We start from the raw sequence: 20,821 nt of genomic DNA on the forward strand, positions 1-20,821 counted from the left end.
AGGAAAAAAGACAGTGCAAACTTTAACCAACAGACTTTTTAAATGTCACATTTTTTTAATAAATGCTATTCTTGGTCAACCCACCAAATTGTGTTGTTGATTTGCTCAGCTTCACTTATTTTCCATGGTCTTGGCCTGTCTACTTCCCCAACACTTGCGGGAAGTACAGGTTCAAACTGGAAAGGCTCAATACCTATTGCTAGTGGACTAGGATCTTCGCACTTCATTAGATGAAATACTTCTACCTGACTATACATCACACACTGACACTTTTACATTATTGTTAACTGACAAATTTAAATAGCGTAATACACTTACAAACAATTTTTAAAAATATTAATTTTAAACTAAAATCAGGCCACGGCAATACCTACGCATATTTCTTAATTTAAAAGTAACAGAAAATGCTATGTCGACGGTACACTCTGTTTTGCTGCAAACAGCAAAGCCTAAATCAGCTGATCGATTAGAAAAGATCGTGACGTAATTTACGTCATAGTGCCCGCGAGTGACGCAACAATAGGCGAATTTTTTGGCACTTTTTAAAACGTTTTTTTGGCCAAACTAAATATTTTTTTTACAAAAAATTACCACAGATAGTATTTATTAAGTGTAAATTTTCATTTAAAACCAACTTGTATGAGCGTGGTCCAGACTCTTTAATACCTGATTGTTATTCACTATGCTTGGTGTTAAATACAACTCGTAACGATAAAAGCAATTATACCTTGGTTTCGTAAACAATGTGTGTTTTACTGCTAGAAATGCTAATGCTAAGAGTGAGACTGAGATGTATAAAACCTGCTGTAGTCTAAGCCAAGGCTCTTCAACCGGTGTACCCTAGGATGCACCAAGTTATCAGTGCAAAAGGATAGACAAGGGTGCACAAACTTCAAACATTTTCACCAATAATATTCTATAATTCAGTTGTGAACTTTTTTTTACCAAATTTAGCCACTTCCCTACAGTTATTTTACATGCATTCTATATCTTGCATCACTGCGAATTTCGGAACTATTTCTATCTTCCAACCGCAAACCACCTGTTCCTAATGATTTTGATTAGCGGTACTTTTCGACTAAACTAGAACTAATTCTCGTACGCATTTAACTTTGATTACGTCATTAGTTTCACGTTAAAGTAATCAGGGCTGCATGAGTTCGTCGCAACAGGTTTCACCAACCCAAAAAAGGCTGAAGAACACTGGTCCAAGCAGTCTAATTAAGAAACGGCTTATCAGAGTACCTTTTTATGATTCCTTGTCGTAGAAGACGAAATATTGGTACAATATTTTACAAGAGTAGCTATTTATAATATTACTTATATCTGATGGGAACAACGCCAAATTTTAATGGAATGGCATGCTTCCAGTAGCAGTATAGGCCTAAGCGACCTATAGTAGGGATTTAAACTTATTAGGGGTTTTGGTTGCACATAAAAGAAGCAGAGAATGCTAAAAGCAAAGAGCTCGTCGGTACTGGACTAAAAAAATCAGGGCTTGACAAAGCGGATACAATCTGTTTTCAATGGTAAGGAACGACGTAACTACAGACCTACGGAGTATCATGATTGCGGTACCGTGCACAAGGCGCATTTAGCATATTGTAGGTTTAGAAATTAGATCAACTAAGGCAAATATTTAATTTGTATTTTAAACAGCATATTTTTATATCATAAAACATTCAAAAGATTATATCATAATCTAGACGAATACGACAACATTTGTATTTAAAGAAAAGTCGTAGATATATGCTGTTGTTCGTAGTAAAAACATTTTAATGTAATATCCGGTGGTAGATAGTATACGTACACTACAACGTCATACTGATGCTTCAACCAAATGTCTGCCGATAACCATCACAAACTGCTTGAATATAGTATGTCATGCGTGCTATATGTTTAGTGTGTTTGTACAAAGCCTGGTTAGACAGCAGAAGTGCATCGGATATAAGTTTTTTCTTATATTAAAAACAGAAACCAACAAGTGTTATTTTGTGCTCTATGATAATATAGTACTGTGGAATGAGATGGCACACCATTAGCACATAATATCCAAATATCCTGATCATGTTATTTAATTAATTTATTTAAACAATTATTAAAGGTCTACTGGAGTCGCTAGGATGTGGTTTTACAATTCTTTGAATGTTTGTTTACTATCAAATGGGACGAGAGAATAGAATGAAAATGTGGCCCATCTTCCCCCCACCCCATGCAGCTAAGGGCAATAAGGTGTTGGCTTTGAAGTCACTGAGCTGTGACGACTGAAGCAGTGACTGATGTAAAATAGCTTCGCTACGTTATGTACACAGTTCACTGCGTCAAGTATGTGTTTATCTATATGAAGTATAGGAATGTTGTTTTATATATTGACAAATCAAATATTGTTCTTTTAACGACACCTACACTTATACAGGTTAGGTTCAGTTAGCTTTGACATAGGCCAAAATGAATGTCCTTGGTGATAATTTCGCTATAAAGACAGTGATCATGCGTGGTATTGCATCAACGTTAGCGGGTGACGCATTGCGCATGAATGACGTCGAGCCTGTCGACATGAAGAAAGCAATGGAGCAACATGAAACTTATTACAAGATTTTCAAGTAAGATTCTGCAACAAATTAGGCGGCCCACAAAGTTTCCTATACGTGGTAACTCGTAAGCGGGTACAAGATATGTATGAAACAGAACATTCGTGTTATAACGACCTTCGTTTTCCCGCCGCTCTTAAATTGCAAGTATAATTACATTCAAGCGCCGACAATAAGCAGGCGTTATACACGATGTTTCTTTTAGGAATCAATTACAACTTAACGTCATAGTGCTGGATGCTGACGACTCACTACCTGATTGTGTTTTCGTGGAAGACCCAGCAGTTGTGATTGGACAAATTGCTTTAGTCACCACACCAGGTCACCCAAGCCGACGAAAAGAAGTAATATCGTATAAAGTTAACTAACAAACATTTCAATAATCACTTCTAATACGATACCAAATATCGAATTTATTTAAACACCGAAGAGAAGCAAATTACCCGCAAAAAGACAGGCTGCTAGCCCCACAAAGCTGTAACGACATACAATAACATTGCAAAGTTTAAAACATACAAGTCCGTAACTCAAACGCAATGCAAACACATCCTCGTGTTGTGTTAACTTTAATACAACAAGCGACAGCTTTACATGTAACACAGCAATGTGGTCTATCTTTGTTTCATGAATCCCAACACACAAATCTATCTTATTTATAACAGTGTGACGCCATCTTGAAAACGCTACAGTCGTTCAAGGATATTGACATTAAAATAATGAAACATATTGACCCTGCAGCGAATCTGGATGGTGGAGACGTGTTATTCACAGGTAACAAAAATGCCAACTTTCCGTTTACAATTAAATACTTGGCAAACTGTGACCTATATCCACAACCCCGGTTTGCCGCGCTGTAATATACACATATGTTTATTTTAAGAGATATAGACCAAGGCATTACTGCCAAAAAAACAAAGTGGGCTCTGAGATCCGCAAGGAATCGGTTTTCTATTAACCTCCATACGTTATTATTGTTATTAAATTCGCTAAATGTCGTAATTTAATTTTAGGAGACGAAATATTTGTCGGTTTGAGTAAAAGAACAAATGAAGCTGGTATCAAAGTTTTGGAAGTAGCTTTCCCCGACTTCTCAGTGATTAGCATATCTATCCAAGGCAGCCTCCACTTAAAAAGTGTTTGCACACTTGGCGGACGAAGAAAAATACTCATTGGATCAGATGAAACATCAACTGACGTGAAAACTGTAAGATTATCTGTAAGCTTGAATGAACGAATTGTAACTTACTTTATCCTCGCGTGGCCGGAAAACGACAGTCGTTATAACACGGGTGTTCTGTTTCATACACCTCGTGCCAGCTTACGAGTTACCATGTGCATGTTACTTTTTAGGTGATTATTTGTTTGGATTTTTTTCAAGTGACCTGCCCAAGGACACATATACGCCCACAATGATAGCAGCGTCGAGCTTTGAACCCAGTTGCTGGATATAACTACAGCAGTGATTCATTCATTATATAGTAGAATGGGGGAAGATTGGACAATTTTGTCAAATGAGACTTTTTTTTTATTCGAACCCCCATTTAATGATATTCAGGAAAACATAATGTTACAGAATTATTCGACAGTAATATCACGACTTTATAAAACGCGCGTCAAGGCTTATTAGCTGTTTTAAAAATTAAAAAAATTATGTAAAATAAAAACCGTAGTTTTTGAACAGGTAAAAACTGCGAAATAGTAAGATGTTAATTGTGAATGTCGCAAAAATAATACTAAAGCCAATTAAATTTTGTAGTTTACAAGTGTAAACGATAAAACTAGTTTCATAGCTTCATAAGACAACCCTGAACATTCCGTACAGTTTAATTTTGCCTCATAAAACTAGTTTTAGTTTTGCAAAAAAGCTGAGATATATGCATAGGCAAAATAAGCAGGGGTAAATAAGCTTTTAATTTGAAATAAAAACAACAACAAAGTATCGGTTTTAAGTTATATGTATAAAGTTTACATGGCAAAGAAACTAGCACAGCCTGTTAAATTCGGTGGGTTAACTACAAGTTGCAGAATACCGCTAATGTAAATATATTTCAATCTAGTGTCTCATCTTCCCCCACATTGTAGTTTTGGCTGTTTTCATTGCCAAACTTGTAAAAGTTTTTATTTAGTAATTTATACCTCGGGGATTATTCAACTATAAGATACTGATATAATAAAAAAAATAATATTTTGAAAATATATTCGAAATTCAGACATTTGCAATTGGAGATAATTTATGAGAAGTAGTACAAAAAACAATGTCGTACTGTAGTAATACCCAATTTGTGACAAAAATTTACCTTTATGAATATATTATCAATTTTCTGTTATTACAAGTTTATATACGTTTGTAAAATACAATATTTATCAATTGATGTTCGAACAATACCCATCGTCGTTGTGCTTAAGTGTCCCATCTGTTTGTGGGTTATACCACAAATTAGTACTATCATGGAGTTATTTAGCGCACACCAGATGTAATTTTAGCGATTCGAAAAGACACAGGGTAAGACGGGACAGTTAAAAATCGCAATATGTTATCCTGTTTGAAGAATTGATGTTTTTTAAACAACAATGGGTAGCCTATAGAACATAAAATGATAAATAGTGTATCCTAAGACATCATACAAACTTGTAACAATAGAAAACTGGTAATAACTGTGAATAAACTTTTTTGCAATAAATAGGATTTTACTTTTTTATGTTATGTCCGGCGCCGTGGCAAAGTGGTTAGCGCGCCTGCTGCCTGTAACCCAGATGTATTGGGTTCAAGGCACGTCGCTGCTACTATTGTGGGCGTACGTGTTCTTGGGCAAGACACTTAACGGCAATTGCTTCAACGGAGAAGACGGGACAAAATTGTTTTTTTTTAATTAATAGTAAAATTAACAGCCTGTGCTATAGTTTCTTTATCACGTAAGCTGTATAAATAAAAATTTTAAAACATTATTATTACTCTAAGACATATTGACCCTTACCTATTTTCTGTAATACTTTAACATTTGTTTTGTCTATCAGCAATTGAGTAAGCCCGTAAAAAGAGATTTTTTCCGTCTGCCCGGACCGGTCTTCCACTCGCTATATATCTCTACGGGATCAAACCAGAAAAAGGAAACTTGTTTAAACTACCGTAATAGTCAATGACCATGCGTCACTTTTTACGAAACGAACATTGTTTATTTTTTTAGCAAATTGAGAAGAAATCTTCGGTAAAGTACGAGTTCCTTGAAGTAAAAGACATACCATGCTCTGCAAACTCGGTGTACTTGGAAATAGACGGAAAACCAACTTTAATTCATCCAAGCACCACGAAATACCCACTCACTGGACAGGTATATTTTCATGGAAGACAGATATCGTATTTTAAAATGAAACGTACAATAACATGGAATATTTTTATTTATAGTAGGGGGAAGATGGGGCACCTTTATCACGTAATATCCAAATATTCGGGTCGTGTTTTAAACAATTACCAACGGTCTATGGGAGTCGTGATGATACAGTTTTATAATTCTTTGTATGTTCTTTGTTTGCTACTAACTTGGACGAGAAAATAGAATAAAAATGAGTCCCATCTCCCCCCACCTCACTATACTTCTTCTAATAACGAAGTTCAGAATTTAAACAGCAAAAAGAAGGAAATTAGCAGCAAAACAACAACTATACTTAAAAGTCTCAAGTAAAAGTGTGACACAATATAGAACACCGTCACAACGAAAAATCCTATCTTTAATTTAAATGTTCAGGTGTACAAAGATCTACAAAACATCCGAAAAATCGAGTGCGACCTCAGCGAGTTGTCAAAAGTAGATGGCTGCTTAACATGCTCGAGCCTATTGTTGACAGTTTAATTGACAGTTTAATGTCTGAACAAAAACTGAACAAAATATGTTTATAAAAATTGAAAATACAGATAACAAAAACGATTTTCAAGCAAAATAATATAGTAGGGTGGGGAAGATGGGACACTTTTTTAGACGAGACTCTTTTTAATTTTCTTTTTACGCACCCCCCTTTAATGATAATCAGGAAAATAAGGTTACAGAATTATTTAACAGTATTATCACGATCTTATAAAACGCCCGTCAAAGCTGATTACTGTTTTTAAATAGTAAAAAAAATATGTAAAATAGAAACAGTAGTTTTTCAACAGGTAAAAACTGCGAAATAGTAAGATGTTAATTTTGAATGTCGCAAAAATAATACTAAAGCCGATTAAATTTTGTAGTTTACAAGTGTGTAGTTTACAAACAAATTTTGTAGTTTACAAATTCAGTCATTTGCACAAAGCCAATGATTTATTTAGTTTGCGTGTGCAAACGATTAAACTAGTTTCATAGCTTCATAAAACAACCTTAAATATTTCGTACAGTTTGATTTTGTCTCATAAAACTAGTTTAAGTTTTGTAAAATAACACTGAGATATAAGCATAAAGAAAACAGGCAAGGGTCAATATGACTTTAATTTGAGATAAAAACAACAACCAAATATCAGTTTAACGGTATATATATAAAGTTTACATGGCAAAGAAACTAGCACAGCCTGTTAAACTCGGTAGGTTATCTATACAAGTTGTAGAATTCTGCTAATGTTTCAATTTAGAGTCCCATCTTCCCCCACATTGTAGTTTTGCATGTTTTCATTGCCAAACTTTGAAAGATTTGCTTTTAATTTAGTTTATTTTATACCTCAGGGGGTTTTCAATTATAAGATACTGATATAATAAAAAGATAATATTTTAAAAATATATTCGAATTTTGGTCATTTGCACTTGGTGTTAATTTATAAGAAGGAGCTTGTGCCAAAAAACAGAGTAGTAATACCCAATTTGTAGCAAAAATAAAAACTTTATCAATAGTTATTATCAATTTTCTGTTATTACAAGTTTATATACATATGTAGGATACAATATTTATCCATTGTCGTTCAAACAATACCAATTGTTATGCAATAATATAATGTATATAGTAGGATGGGGAACGATGGGACACCTATTCGTTTAGTTTTCTTTTTTCATTTGTTAGTAAGCAAAGAACATTCAATGAATTATAAAACCGTATCTTCACGACTTCCGCAGACCGTTGTTAATCGTTTAAAAGACGATCAGGCTATTTGGATAATATGTGTTAAAGGTGTCCCATCTTCCCCCACTCTACTATATAGGTAACATGTAAAAACTATAGCAGTAGGGCAAGAAAAAAAATGTTTAAACTTAATTTTCAAAGCGTACCGTATTATTTCGTGTTATTTACGTATATTCCTTTTTATAAATACACTTAATAATCAAAATTACCAATGATTTCAAACTGTCCCATCTTATCCTGTGTGTTTTCGAATTTGTAAAATTTCACTTGTTGTTCGTATAGTTAAATAACTCTTCGTGTGTTTTATTATATTTTATTAAATTGATGTCAATTAATAAAGGAATGATGGTACTAATTCGTGGAAAAAATATTTGGCAATATGTGCTTAAGTGTCCTATCTTCCCCCATTGTACTATATCTCATTGTGAATATTTGTTCGACTACGTTAGTGGAAATCAACTATTCTTTATCTCAATTTCTTTTGTGTATGTTTCCAGGGTAGCAGATATAAATACACCGGGAAATTTCCAAATTTCAAAAGAAACTGTTAGAATATTAAAAACCGAAACAATTTTAAAATAATAAAAATCCAGCAAATTGCAACAAGATTTAGCGTAGTCATTAAAGTTAGAGCAGTTTAAGCTTAATGTTGAGTTTTAACTATGAAATGTTGTTTGATTGTGGTAAGCTTTTATTCTGTGATTTAATACAATTGCGAATCACCCAAAACGTGAGTAACCGATTGTTGTGGAGTGGTACAACAACGTGAATACTCTTACGTTCAATTTCCCCACACTCTTCTCTAGTTGTAAGAAAAGAGATAATATAATTTTCTGTATTTCGCAAGTTACAAAGAAATGGTACTTTATACTGTTTGCTGCACATGTAAGTAGTTGTATTGAATTGTTTAACAAAGGAACCCCTAATTTGGGGCAACCAATCGTAAAAGATTCTATGGCCTGACGTCAGCCGTTGCCCCGCGCGAGAAAAACGCCAATTGAAAATATAAATAAATTTATTCATTCAATAGTCACTGCTCAATATTGTTTAACTTTATTAAAGTTTTCTGTTTAAAAGTTTACCAAGTGTAAATATTCGGTAAAGTGCCTTATTTTTTTCATTTATGTGTATGTTTAGCCTCATTAAGGGTGCTATACACTCAAGGTAAAGTCTGTTTTATCTACGACGTTTTTATGCAGATTTTTAGCAGTATTAAGTACTATCCTGTTATATAAACTACTGTGACACAAATGTAAGTTTCCTGGATGATCTAGCACAGAGGTTTAAACATGTCAGTTGTCATGGAAAAAGAAAAGAGGCATATTCCTGATAACACAGCGTTCAAACAACAAAGCATGCCAGCTTGGTCTCCAATAATATCCGCTAAGTCAGCTTTACCAGTCTTCTTTATTATCTCTTTAGCATTCGTGCCAATTGGGGTTGTATTACTTGTAACATCACAGTCTGTAGTTGAACACCAGCATGATTACACTGATTGTGTATCTGTTGAAAATCCAGGTGTACCATGTGGTTTATTGAGAATGAACCAGTCACAAATGACGCAGCCATGCACTTGCATACTTAACATTACATTAGAAACCTCAATGGAGGGTAATGTCTACATGTATTACGGCCTTACCAACTTTTTCCAAAACCACCGAAGATATGTGAAGTCTAGGGATGATGACCAACTAATTGGACAACATAAATCAAGCGCACAAGTTTATTCTTGTGCCCCATATCACCTAGCTGTTGAGAATGGCACATTACGTACTATAGCTCCTTGTGGTGCGATTGCTAACAGCTTGTTTAACGATACATTCACTCTCAGTCAAGGGGATATAGAGGTCCCATTTCTACGTACAGGAATTGCGTGGCCAACCGATAAATCTGCTAAATTCAATAATCCACCACCAACGACAGATTTAGAGGAGGCATTTAAAATATATGCAAAACCACCTAACTGGCAAAAACCGGTTACATTTCTGGATAGAAACAATACTGATAATAACGGCTATGAGAATGAAGCTTTTATAGTTTGGATGAGACCAGCTGCATTTCCACATTTCAGGAAACCATATGGGAGGCTTAATAGGCTTGGGTCAGAATATAACAATGGTTTACCCAGTGGTCAGTACAAGGTTACAATCAACTACAATTTCCCAGTCACATCGTTTGGAGGAAGAAAAAGAATTATCCTGAGCACAACAACATGGATGGGGGGAAAAAACAATTTCCTTGGAATTGCTTACATTACATTTGGAACAATATGTTTCTTTGGTGGCCTTGTGTTGACTGCTGTACATCTTCATGCTAGGAACACAAGGGAGGTCAACTTCAAGTGATTGTTTATATACAAGGAGCTTCTTCATAGGACCTACTATCTACCTTTTTTAAATGATTTCATTTTTTTGTTTTAAATGTATTCATTTATTTTCAAAAGTTTTATCTTCATAAATGTTTATTTGTAGCCCAACAAAACTGTCACAATACAAAGCACTGTGAGTTTGTAAATATATTTGTAACTTTATTCCGTCCAATCCGTTTTCTGTCCTAACTTTAAAATTTTACTGGACCTGTTCCGTATTTGTAAGTATATATAGAAAAATACAAGTTTTTGTACTCGTAGTAATAAATGCTCATTTTTAAAAGTTTTGCTGTATTTTTAAAGGCTTTATACATTTTGAATATCTTTAAAATATCAAGAACTAAGCATAAAATCAGACACAAATCATTTCAAGAGTGACAAATAAAAAAAAACAGTTGATATATGATAGCATTAACAACTTTGTTATGTGAAAAGATTGTCATCATGTAGCAAACTTCTTGGAGCGTCACAAAGTTATAAGTGGGATGTGATCAGGAACTTTAGAAATTCAGTTTCGAAATTCAGCTGTTCAAGCAATAGATGGTCGATAAGCAAGGTATTCCATAATGGGAGGGGGCAATGCAATGGTTTGTAAGAGTGACAGGGAAAAAGACTTTCTGACAGCAAGTCTGCATAAGTGTAGGAGTGAATTGACTTCAGTAGAGGAGTCTTTGATCATTGTAACGCTGCCATCTTGTTTCCTGTGAATTCGTAACAGCTTGGTTAAAATCCTCTCATAGAGTAGATGTGTAGGAAGGCTTCTTCGTAATAAAAGTATAAATAAATCTAACCAGCAGTCGTTATAACATAGGTGTTCTATTGCCCAGAAAGTCTTCTGGATTGCTCCGTGACAGGATATAACATAAAACTGACTATGCTATTTAAAACACCTCTATCTGTCTCAATTGCATATAATATTTTTAAAGCTTGTAAAACGCAGTCCCTCTTGCTTTTATATTAGAGGATGAATCACAATGTGTTTGTTGTGGGTAGAAAAATAAATATTATAATTTGGTTAGCATAAATTAAACATAAGGTAGCCTAATAGTATAAACATGTGTTATTTACCCCACAGCAATTATACAACCATCAGGTGATATTCTGCACTGGTATCCTTCTTTAGGTATTGTATTTTCAAGCATAGATGTGTCTTGTAACCAAGGCTTCCACACTCTTATCCTGCAATAAAGGAAAGAAACTGAAGATCAAAATTAATACACAACGTTTGATCACATAAACTCATATCCAAAAAAGGGTACTTTAAGTTTAACTGGATTTTATTGTAAGATAATTTATCAAAAACAGGTTATAGGTTGCTTTAATTTTACATTTGTTGGTAGCAAAGTTATTGCAAACTAATGACATCACGGACTACACCTTCAGAAAACAACATTCAATAATCCAGGGTTACTCGCAAATCAAAATCTTGATGATGGAAACGAAAAATACCGAATTGTAATAAGAACCTGAAAGTACAAGCATCTCCAATGCCAATCACTGTCACAGGTTCCTGGGTAAACTAGAGATAAATATCTACCAACTATGTGTATGTTAATACACCAGCTAAGTTTGAATACAGAATGCAATACAACATGGACAGATAAAAATACAGCAAGAAAAAATCTTTTTTAAGACAAAATGCTTAGACTTTAAATTTTTAATGTGTGGTTAAAAATAGCAAACTTGTTATGTAATGTTGCAAATAGGAAAGTGTGTGAATTCACTGAATGGTGCACCATAATTAATAACTATGTAGTTTGGATGGTATTACTTGTACGTACTGTACCACAAAACTTTAATCCCACTTAACTGCTAGAACACCAAATATCTTTAAGTTAACCACTACCAAATACACCTAGCAAACATAACACAGCAATACTTTCCAAATTACTTCAAATATGTACAGAAAGTTCACAATGAAAAGGCGTCATAGAAACAATGAAACAATACCCTTTTAGCTAACAAAACATTAGGTATAAATATAATACATTTCTTACCTATTGTCTTCACATACTGTAGCAATCTTTGTCCCATCTTTAGAAAAGCAAACACTTTTGACCCAAGCTCCATTAGATCCCCCCACATATATAGGGGAAGGCATTGGAAACAAATGCCTGGAATTAAAGTTATAATTTACATAGATGATATTAATCTAAGGTTAAAGTGCAACAAAATATGTTTCCGACAAGTAACAACATTATGTCAAACAAATTGTATTCTGTTAGAAATATATTTCTCCCACAATGACATCATTTGTTTCTTATTCAAATGGAGCCACAAAGGGACTTTGTTCTTACAATTAAAACTGTGATGTGATGCTTAATATTGACATTTGATATGTATGTTATTGTGTTCAACTTGCAGTGTGAATGAATGGTAAATCCAACTACAGGCTTAACAATTATTTTTTAATTAGTTACTTAATATTGAACTTGTAATCAAAAATGTGTTGTAATTGTTTCGTAAAATGTATTTTACCTCCCCTCTATTAATCTAACATAATATTTATCAGCTAATGCAGTTTGTGTATTATGTTAACGAGTAGAGACATGTATAAGTGAAGTACCCCAAGTTACACGCACCTAATAAGCATGACATGCGATGGCTGTTTGATCATTTGACTAGGTTTAATACGTTATGTTATTACGAACAAGTTAAATTAAGTATAAGAACGAGTTTACGATTATAAAAAAGTTACCGCTATGCATGAATTCTGACATACCCACGTCGTTGGCTGTCTGGTTACTTAGTGTCAATGATATCAGCCATTTTATTTTAATCGGTAAATTACCAAAAACACGGCTGGTATATTCGGTAAACTACTAATCGGTCAGGCTCTAGACTTAACCCATATAGAATTTGAATGGAAGAAAGAGAACGTAGCTAAGCCAAAACTGCCACAAAGCTTCCCTAAAGTAAAAGGCTACCCCTCTTGTTTTTTAAGGGGAGTAGTACTTGAGCCATGTATATCCCCCATTGCACAATCTCTATTAAAATGAATGGCAATTTTAAAGCTGCCATAATACTTTTACATAGCAGTTTAAATTTAAGACCAACATAGATACACATGTCAATATATATAAACTCGGGTATAATAAACTGCAAGTATATATATTTATCTTACACATACATACCCTAAGACTAAGATTTGATCTCCAGAAAACGGCTCCCATACAATGACAGTTGTGTCATGTGAGGCAGTTGCAAGAAGAGCACCATCTGGTGACCATGAGCAGGAAACAACGTCATTGTTGTGACCTCGTAACAAACGTAGTTTCTTATACGTGCGTTTATGAGGTAGTTTCCACAAATATACCTGAGTACAAACAATAGTGTTTATTATAAGCCATTGCTGTTTTCATCATGTACATTATTGAGTTCAAAAGTGCATTTCTTGCAATGATGTCATATTTAGATCAGATTTATCATTACCTGAATAAGATGAAAAAAAATTCTTCAGTGTAATATTAAATCAGCAATTAAAAACCTGTCTAACATGGGTTCGCAAGCATCCCCTGGGATAGATTATGACAACCTATGTCACTATGAGTATATTAAGCTTGGTAGTTGGTACACATAGACATAGTAAATAAAGGTAATAACTTGTGCACAAAGCCTAAAGAAGTCCCTGATTTTTAAAAACATAGGACATGTGCCAATGCTTCTATACTCTTTTTTGACATAAAATACAAAGACCCAAAAGTATAGAAACCATTTAAACCAATGTTAATAAAACATTTGTATCACCAAAATATATTTTCCATGTTGGTTAAGATTTATTACATTCATCACAAGTTGCATACACACATAAATTTGTATGAGGTAAGTGTCAATGCCCCAGGCATTTACAGCAGCAAGTTTAGGTCCTTGTTATAAGCTTGTGTTATTTCACCCTGTGGCATAATATCTTTGGATTTAAAACAGTTATGTTCGCAAGAACCTGACATTTAAATGTCACCCTGTTTTTTTCAATTATTTAAAAGAAATTCTATAGTTTAGCTACGGTGTATGTATGTGCAACTAACAATTAATAATGACTTTTATAACGTTTTTAATCATAGGTGCTTTTGAACTATGACTCAATGAAACAGTAGATTTGACAATTAGACACAATATTTATTTGTTTTAACATTTATCGCTTTAGTTGGTTATTACGAATCATAACATATTTAGTTAATGTAGGATTCAAAATATTCTACACCAATAATAAACAAATACAAGTCTTAAGAACACTAAATGGCATTAATGAAACTATGTTATATAAGATTAACATATTGCTATCAGTTTATACAGAACACAGATAACAGAGCAAGATTGTATAAGTTCAAACTCCAATCATGTGAGCATGAAATCAAGTGTTTTAAAGTTAAATTCATATTATACACTAAAAACACACACATACACCATAGCCACTGTGCTGGTGATTTTGAATAAATACAACACGTCAGTTACATCATATTACACAGTACACAAACACTAGATGCTCATTGAGCTGTTTAGTGTCAAGCTGTGTGTAGTTGATACAAGAATGTCAGTTTTGTACATGTAACTACACTAGACACAATAAAAATATCCGTAAATACTAAATATCATAAATAATCCTGGGGTGGCAGTCTCTACCCGAGAATTTTTTACACTTTAATCAGTAAACATTACAAACAATTATTTAGATTTGTTTTATAGGATTGTGTGTCTAACTAGCCCTGCCTCCCTTGTTTTAATAAGAATTGGCCACCTATGTAATGCTACACATTATAGGCGCAGATTTTTTTTAAATTGCATAAGAGGCCACGTTTATTATGACGTCATTCCTTTTACAGAAAAATACTGTATACACGAGTTTTTATCATTTGCCCAAACATATGTTTATACTTTACATTTCATGGCACCGTTAATAATACAGAGCCTATTAATTAACCAAACCTGCTGCCTATCGTTCATACACTTTTAAAACCAGTGAAAAAAAGCATTCACTACCTCGTTATCGTTTAAAGGTTGTTGATAGTATGATATACATACGAACAATAATGATACCTCAAAAAGGTTAAAATGTTGTTGATTTATACGGAGATCTTACTTTGATACAAAACTAGTGTCTGTGGGGTTTCTAATTTATTAAAACCGTTTGTAAATCGTTTTTAGGCGATTCGCAATATTGGCCTGTCAATTTTTACGTTTATTGTCATTTTACTTTTATGAGCAACGTGTAGTTTTTATTTTTTTCATAAAGCTTGTTCAAAAATATGTAGCAAGCAGCACCTAAGTCTGCGACTGGCTGTTAAAGTGGTTAATTGAATCCAAGGGCATCCACAACGTAAAAAGCCCAAATAAGTTAATACTTGTTTTTAATACAGACCAATGTATGTGTTATTTGTTTCCATACAGTCGTGGTGTAATCAAGATAACTTGTATTTTTAATGGCGCTTGCCATGTACTCGTTGCAAGCTGTTTTAAAGAATAAAACCAACGTATAGGTTCACTTCAATTTAAAGTTTTAAACGGTGTCTATGGTAAACGTAGGCTATTCAGTTTGCCTTCTCCTGAATTGCTGATATCGAACGTGTCAATCCGTAATATGACGCAAATAATCAATGCGTGAATCGCCCTTATGTCATAACAAAGCATTATGCATCGTTAAGGAAAACATTACGAAAAACGATCATTGGTACGCCAATCGATGGCTTAATAACGTATGCTGGAACATATAGTTCTTTAGTTATTTGTGGGCTTAAAACGACTAGTTTTTTTAAATTTTAAACGGGTTTTATTATTAAAGTGCAGGTATACACAGCAGGTGCTGCACCTACTGCATAATATCCAGAGTAGGCTAGCCTTGTCTGCACCATATAAAACGGCACCTAAGCCTATAATTATAACTATTTGTCTAAATTCTCATTCATCCATAAAAACAAACACCAATAAAGTTACATACTTGTTAACTCGAAAGCGGGCTTGAGGTGTAAGAACACCTGCATTATAACGACTGTCGTTTTTCGTCCATGCGATAATAATAAAGCAAATTAAATTTATTCATTGTTTAAAAAACTTACAGCTTTTCCCATGCCCACAGATGCAAGTATGGAAGGGTCATTCGGTGACAATGCTAAGTAGTGTATAGGGGAGTTGTGACCTTTAATTGTCAACGACATGTTACCATCTTCACCCAAATCCCAAACCTGCATCAATATTATAAAAAAAAGTTTGATAACAGCCACGTTATAATATTAATAATATTGTCTTGTAATGTAAATGGTAATAATAAAAGAATTAGTTTAGCTGAAATATTTCCTGTGATCCTGTCTGTATCGTGTCTAATTTTTACGTTAACAACTAGTATACAAGAATACTTTTGTGAACATTACATTCCAGCTTAAACCATAAAACCTAATACAGTACTGATGAATTTTCAACACTCTTAACAGTTTTAATATTAAGTAGGGCGTATACATTTCATGACGTAATATACTTAAAACAGTGCATTTAAGAATTGCAGTTTTGTGAATTTTACACATAGTTGTTATTAAAAGCATGATCGAAATTTTTACAACATGTTATTTTATATTTAGAATTAGTTTTTGGGGAAAAGTAATCCACCTAAAAACCGGCACCAAACTAATACATAGTAACTTCATAACTTGTGAAAACACAACATTATTTTTCTGTCATGCGAGGATAAATAATTTAAAAATAATATTCTTTTAATCACCTTCATGGTGAAATCCTCAGAACAAGAAATCATGAGAGGTTCACCTTTTGTTGCAAATGTCAAACCAGTGACAGACTGCGTATGGTCTGCTAGTGTGTACACCATGTCACCTACAATGTAACGTTAAACAAACTTTGATCACGATAGGTTGGTAGGGTTCAAGCATGTATAATTAAATGGCGTTTGTGTTTGTTAAGTGGTATACGAAAGTCACTTCAATGCAGTATTTGCATATTACACAACAGTAACAGTTTGCACCAAATAAATAACAACCTTAATAAAAAATATTATGCACAACTTTTTAGTACTATTATTACTATGTAAGGTAAAATGGTAGCAATGCCTCATATTAACCTATTGTACTTTAACAATTAACAGCACTCCTTTAGATTTGTGAAAATACACTTATCAATTTTGAAAATAATGTTTGTCTACTACCCAAATAGGACAATGAAGAGATTAAAAACTTTAACCATCTTACCCTAACCTACTAAATAATACAGCATTGGTTGTAGCGCTGCACAGAAACACATACACGATAAAATGCTCCAAATAAATAAAACAAGACCTTATAATTGCTGTTGTAGAATATTCATTGTATGTATAGATATCATAAAACATCCAAGCCCATTACAACCCATGCCCTTGTGTGATGTGTCTACTAGTTTTAAAGCATATATACCTGTATCTACGTTCCATATTTTTATTGAGCCTCGCTCCAAACCAATAGCAAGCAATGAAGTTGAATTAACTTTACTTTGAAACAATGGCAGTTTTGGTGCAAACTCCATAGAGACAACATTTTTACCACAATCTAGCAGTCTTACACTGAAAAAAAAATGACAGTGAATATTTAATAAAATTATGAATGCCACACCTGGGTTGGCAAGGTAAGCAGACTCATAAGTAAGATTTGTTTCATAGAAATAAGTTTCCAACTAACTCTGCCACCCTTTCGCTTCAAAAAGTCTGGCCCAATGAATATAAATAAAAATATCAATAAAAGTCTCCACTATAACTATTTTGCTATTACACCAATTTACTAATTAAATTTGACAGCCTCTTTATAAAAATCAAAATAAAAGCATATATGAAGCATAACGTTTTAATCCAAGGAGGTCAATCAATACCTCATAACCGCAAAGCACTTAAAAACCACTCCATACTTTTACTTTGAACTTTTAAGCTAATGACTTTCCTTTTGTTTAGAAAATGATAACAAAAAATACAAAATTGATCAAATAAGCTACTCTACATGCAATTACAAGCAAGAAACATGTCATACAAGTTAATTTTAAAAAATTGACAAATAATTTCTAAATTTCACATGATATGATATATATATATATATATATATATATACTTTGCAGAATCTCCTCTGCTTGTGATCTCTTCAGTAGTTATATCTTCCCCGCTGTTACATTTAACAACTTTGACGAAACCATGTCCATTGCACCAAGCAAATTTGGAGCCATCGGATGAAAAGGCACAACACTTAGATTCTCTACCAGGCTTCCACCTGCTTACACCACTGTAAATGCTGGGTAACTCTGTCACATCAGAAGCTATTTCTGTGGATAGGTAAAAAACAATATTCAATAAAACACATGTATTACAGAATGTGATAATGTTGGTTACTGCCATGGAATTTTTAAAAGAGGTGACAAATGTTTTTAATCCCTCGTTTTTATACTTTATATAACTTCTTACCCTGGTGATAGCCTGAATAGAGTCAAAGTATATTGCATTTACCACATTAATCAGTGAGGTTCCTTTTATTTGACAACTATGGTCAATAGGTTTAACTTAATTTAAACAATGTCAATCAAGATTTGTCTAAAATTAAAAAACCTGATGCCTCATGTAGCTAGGTGGTCATTAAATAAAAAATGTTATTAGTTATGCGAGTCTGCTTTTTTGCTCATAGGAAGCAACATTAGTAAATATATATTTACCTTTATCAAAATTGGCGGAAAATTTAATTTGTTTAGCTGAGTTGAAATTTACCATACTCTAGTCAAAATCTGCAATGTTACAACCTTTTTTTAACAAGAAACACTAAAAACCAGAGTCCGCCTGGTAAGTAAAAATAATTTTATTTTATATAACAGTTAAACAAATATATAAACGGACTGAACTATTTTAATTTTTACAGCATCAGTGCAACACCTACAGCTTCATATAAATATTTTTTGATAAATATTTTACGCTCTACGACACGTTTATACTACACAGCATCTCACAGTGTAAAACACAACGCACGAACCAATAACAATACATTCTGTCCGATATCAACTGCCTGTCTGGCCGTGAAGCACTGACGTGACGGACATGTTACGTCAGCCATAACCAGTAGGGCGGAATACTACACTCACGCTGATTGGACAGCAGCGATAGGAAACGCCTTCGCCACACCCAATTATAACAGTCCATATTTGTTTTGCTGCTCGAACTTGTTTTCTTTTGCTTACGTCTATCGTGTATTTGCGATAAAATGCCAGTTTCTTAATTTAAACGCGGTTAAATTTTTAAACAGTTCTCGTTACTGTCACAAAATAAATTTGTAAATGTCACATAAAAGTTGGTGTAAAATTGTTAATCAGTTGTTTTGAGATAAGTAACCTACGCTAAAATACCAGCACAAACACACAAAGGAACAAAACAATACTTTAAACTAACGCATAGAATAATACTATTCTAAATCCATAGCTTTAATCTGTTTAAACGGAATCTAGTTGAACGGACCTATTTTAACAAATTTAAATAAATTTAGCTGCTCTTTACTGTACCCAAGCGGACAAGAATGATTTTACCATAGTACTTGGTTAACACTACCGGTACCAGTGTGGGCCGCCAGCAAGCATTTAATAAAGACGGTGGCAGATATCAGCTACTTTCCTGTCGCGTTATTACCCACAACGTAACTGATTGTATAGAGTGGGGGAAGATGGGGCACCTTTAGCACATAAAATCCAAGTGTCCTGATCGTGTTTTAAACAATTAACAACGGTCGATATGAAACCGTAAGAATACGGTTTTATATTTCTTTAAATGTTCTTTGTTTACTACCGAATTGTACAAGAAAATAGAATGAAAATGTGTCTCATCTTCGCTCACCCTACTATATAAAACTAATTAAATACTAACAGCAGACATTTCATGTCATTGATATAGAGAAAACAAATCTTCCGTTTGCAGATAATGAAGTAATGTAATAGATTTTAAGTCGACAGGATTGTGAAATAAACCGCAAGCGCTCACTTCTTCTTAAATCTCTAAATTTGTAAAACCGCATTCACCCATTACGGGTTGTTTGAATTGTTCACCATGCATTTAAAAATGGAAGAAATCTAATACAAAAACACCTTGTGACATATGTGTTACGTGGTAACCAATAAGGGGGCACAAGGTGTATAGAACAGGACAGTCGTGTTATAATGACAGTTGTTGCCCGTCGCACGAACTTAAATAATTTACATCCATTCATTCAAAAGATGCGGTGTAATAATTTAACAGTCAAGCTTCCAAGTAAAGCTTTAACGCTTCGTCCACGTTGGAAATAACATGGAACCATCAGTAACATAATAAACAGCATCCTATAGGAAACCACATCCAAGAACCCATACATTGGTAACACCCACTCAAATTAAACCGGAACTGTTCCACGGAACCTATGACGACTATGGACATATACCGGCGAATCGACTCTAATTATAGTAGACCGGCAACCGCCTTGTTCCGTGTATATGGTAAACGGGGTTATTAATAGACAACACCTGATGCATCGTATCTTGGTGTCGAATTGGTTTAATTTGATTCCTTGATTCCTGTGGGACCTAGGGGCGCCAGGACAAACTTTCTGAATTACGTGAGTTCGGAAACCGCGCTGTAGCACGAAAACACAAACAGTTGTTTGGACACAACGTGTGGAACAGCTGTCAACGACTAACTTAGTTATTTCGTAACATTCGCAATTGTTGTGAGACAAGGTTATTGGTGTTTAAGACAGTATATGATGAAACAACATAAAATAAATTGTATTTATATCCTTGAAAACAGTAACGAAGATTAGAA

At 33.8% G+C, this 20,821-nt stretch overlaps 4 protein-coding genes across 9 annotated transcripts in view; 3 read left to right on the forward strand and 1 right to left on the reverse strand.

Moving 5' to 3' along the window:
• The window catches only part of LOC100181569 (solute carrier family 25 member 46), a 10,069-nt gene extending 9,328 nt beyond the window's left edge, over window positions 1–741 (forward strand). Inside the window, exon 10 of the transcript XR_003396312.1 lies at window positions 660–741. The gene's annotated coding sequence lies outside the window, so the exon portion shown is untranslated. The remainder of the gene's footprint in view (window positions 1–659) is intronic.
• A 1,561-nt stretch (window positions 742–2,302) lies between these two features.
• LOC100179243 (N(G),N(G)-dimethylarginine dimethylaminohydrolase 1-like) lies at window positions 2,303–8,250 on the forward strand. Of its 3 annotated transcripts, none has more exons than XM_026836446.1 (7): window positions 2,303–2,325; window positions 2,417–2,603; window positions 2,797–2,935; window positions 3,254–3,362; window positions 3,602–3,795; window positions 5,777–5,920; window positions 8,171–8,250. In XM_026836446.1, exons 2-7 carry the CDS (start codon window positions 2,449–2,451, stop codon window positions 8,222–8,224), a joined length of 795 nt encoding a protein of 264 aa, XP_026692247.1. In that variant the 5' UTR covers window positions 2,303–2,325; window positions 2,417–2,448; the 3' UTR covers window positions 8,225–8,250. The 3 variants fall into 3 exon arrangements, with proteins under 3 accessions (XP_026692247.1, XP_026692248.1, XP_002129594.1); XM_026836447.1 differs by lacking the exon at window positions 8,171–8,250 and adding an exon at window positions 5,995–6,034 and having other exon boundaries at window positions 2,305–2,325; XM_002129558.4 differs by lacking the exon at window positions 8,171–8,250 and adding an exon at window positions 6,335–6,857 and having other exon boundaries at window positions 2,307–2,325.
• Window positions 8,251–8,774: 524 nt separating this feature from the next.
• Window positions 8,775–10,437, forward strand: LOC100183942 (cell cycle control protein 50A). The gene has a single exon (XM_002128931.4). It carries the CDS (start codon window positions 8,963–8,965, stop codon window positions 10,016–10,018), a length of 1,056 nt encoding a protein of 351 aa, XP_002128967.1. The 5' UTR covers window positions 8,775–8,962; the 3' UTR covers window positions 10,019–10,437.
• Window positions 10,117–18,843, reverse strand: LOC100186316 (WD repeat and SOCS box-containing protein 1). Of its 4 annotated transcripts, none has more exons than XR_001974925.2 (10): window positions 18,703–18,843; window positions 18,111–18,318; window positions 17,430–17,575; window positions 16,748–16,857; window positions 16,092–16,217; window positions 13,176–13,357; window positions 12,039–12,155; window positions 11,419–11,507; window positions 11,110–11,220; window positions 10,313–10,742 (listed from the first exon to the last, which is right to left on the reverse strand). XR_001974925.2 is itself a non-coding variant. In XM_002121486.2 (9 exons), the coding sequence occupies exons 1-9, from the start codon at window positions 18,755–18,757 to the stop codon at window positions 10,571–10,573; spliced, it is 1,227 nt and encodes a 408-aa protein (XP_002121522.1). In that variant the 5' UTR covers window positions 18,758–18,843; the 3' UTR covers window positions 10,117–10,570. The 4 variants fall into 4 exon arrangements, 1 of the variants encoding a protein (XP_002121522.1); XR_717419.2 differs by lacking the exon at window positions 11,419–11,507 and adding an exon at window positions 11,508–11,551 and having other exon boundaries at window positions 10,316–10,742; XR_717418.2 differs by having other exon boundaries at window positions 10,316–10,742; window positions 11,419–11,551.
• Between the last annotated feature and the right edge of the window lie 1,978 nt (window positions 18,844–20,821).

This window comes from Ciona intestinalis, chromosome 10 (genome assembly GCF_000224145.3).
Source record: "Ciona intestinalis chromosome 10, KH, whole genome shotgun sequence".
NCBI lineage: Eukaryota > Metazoa > Chordata > Ascidiacea > Phlebobranchia > Cionidae > Ciona > Ciona intestinalis.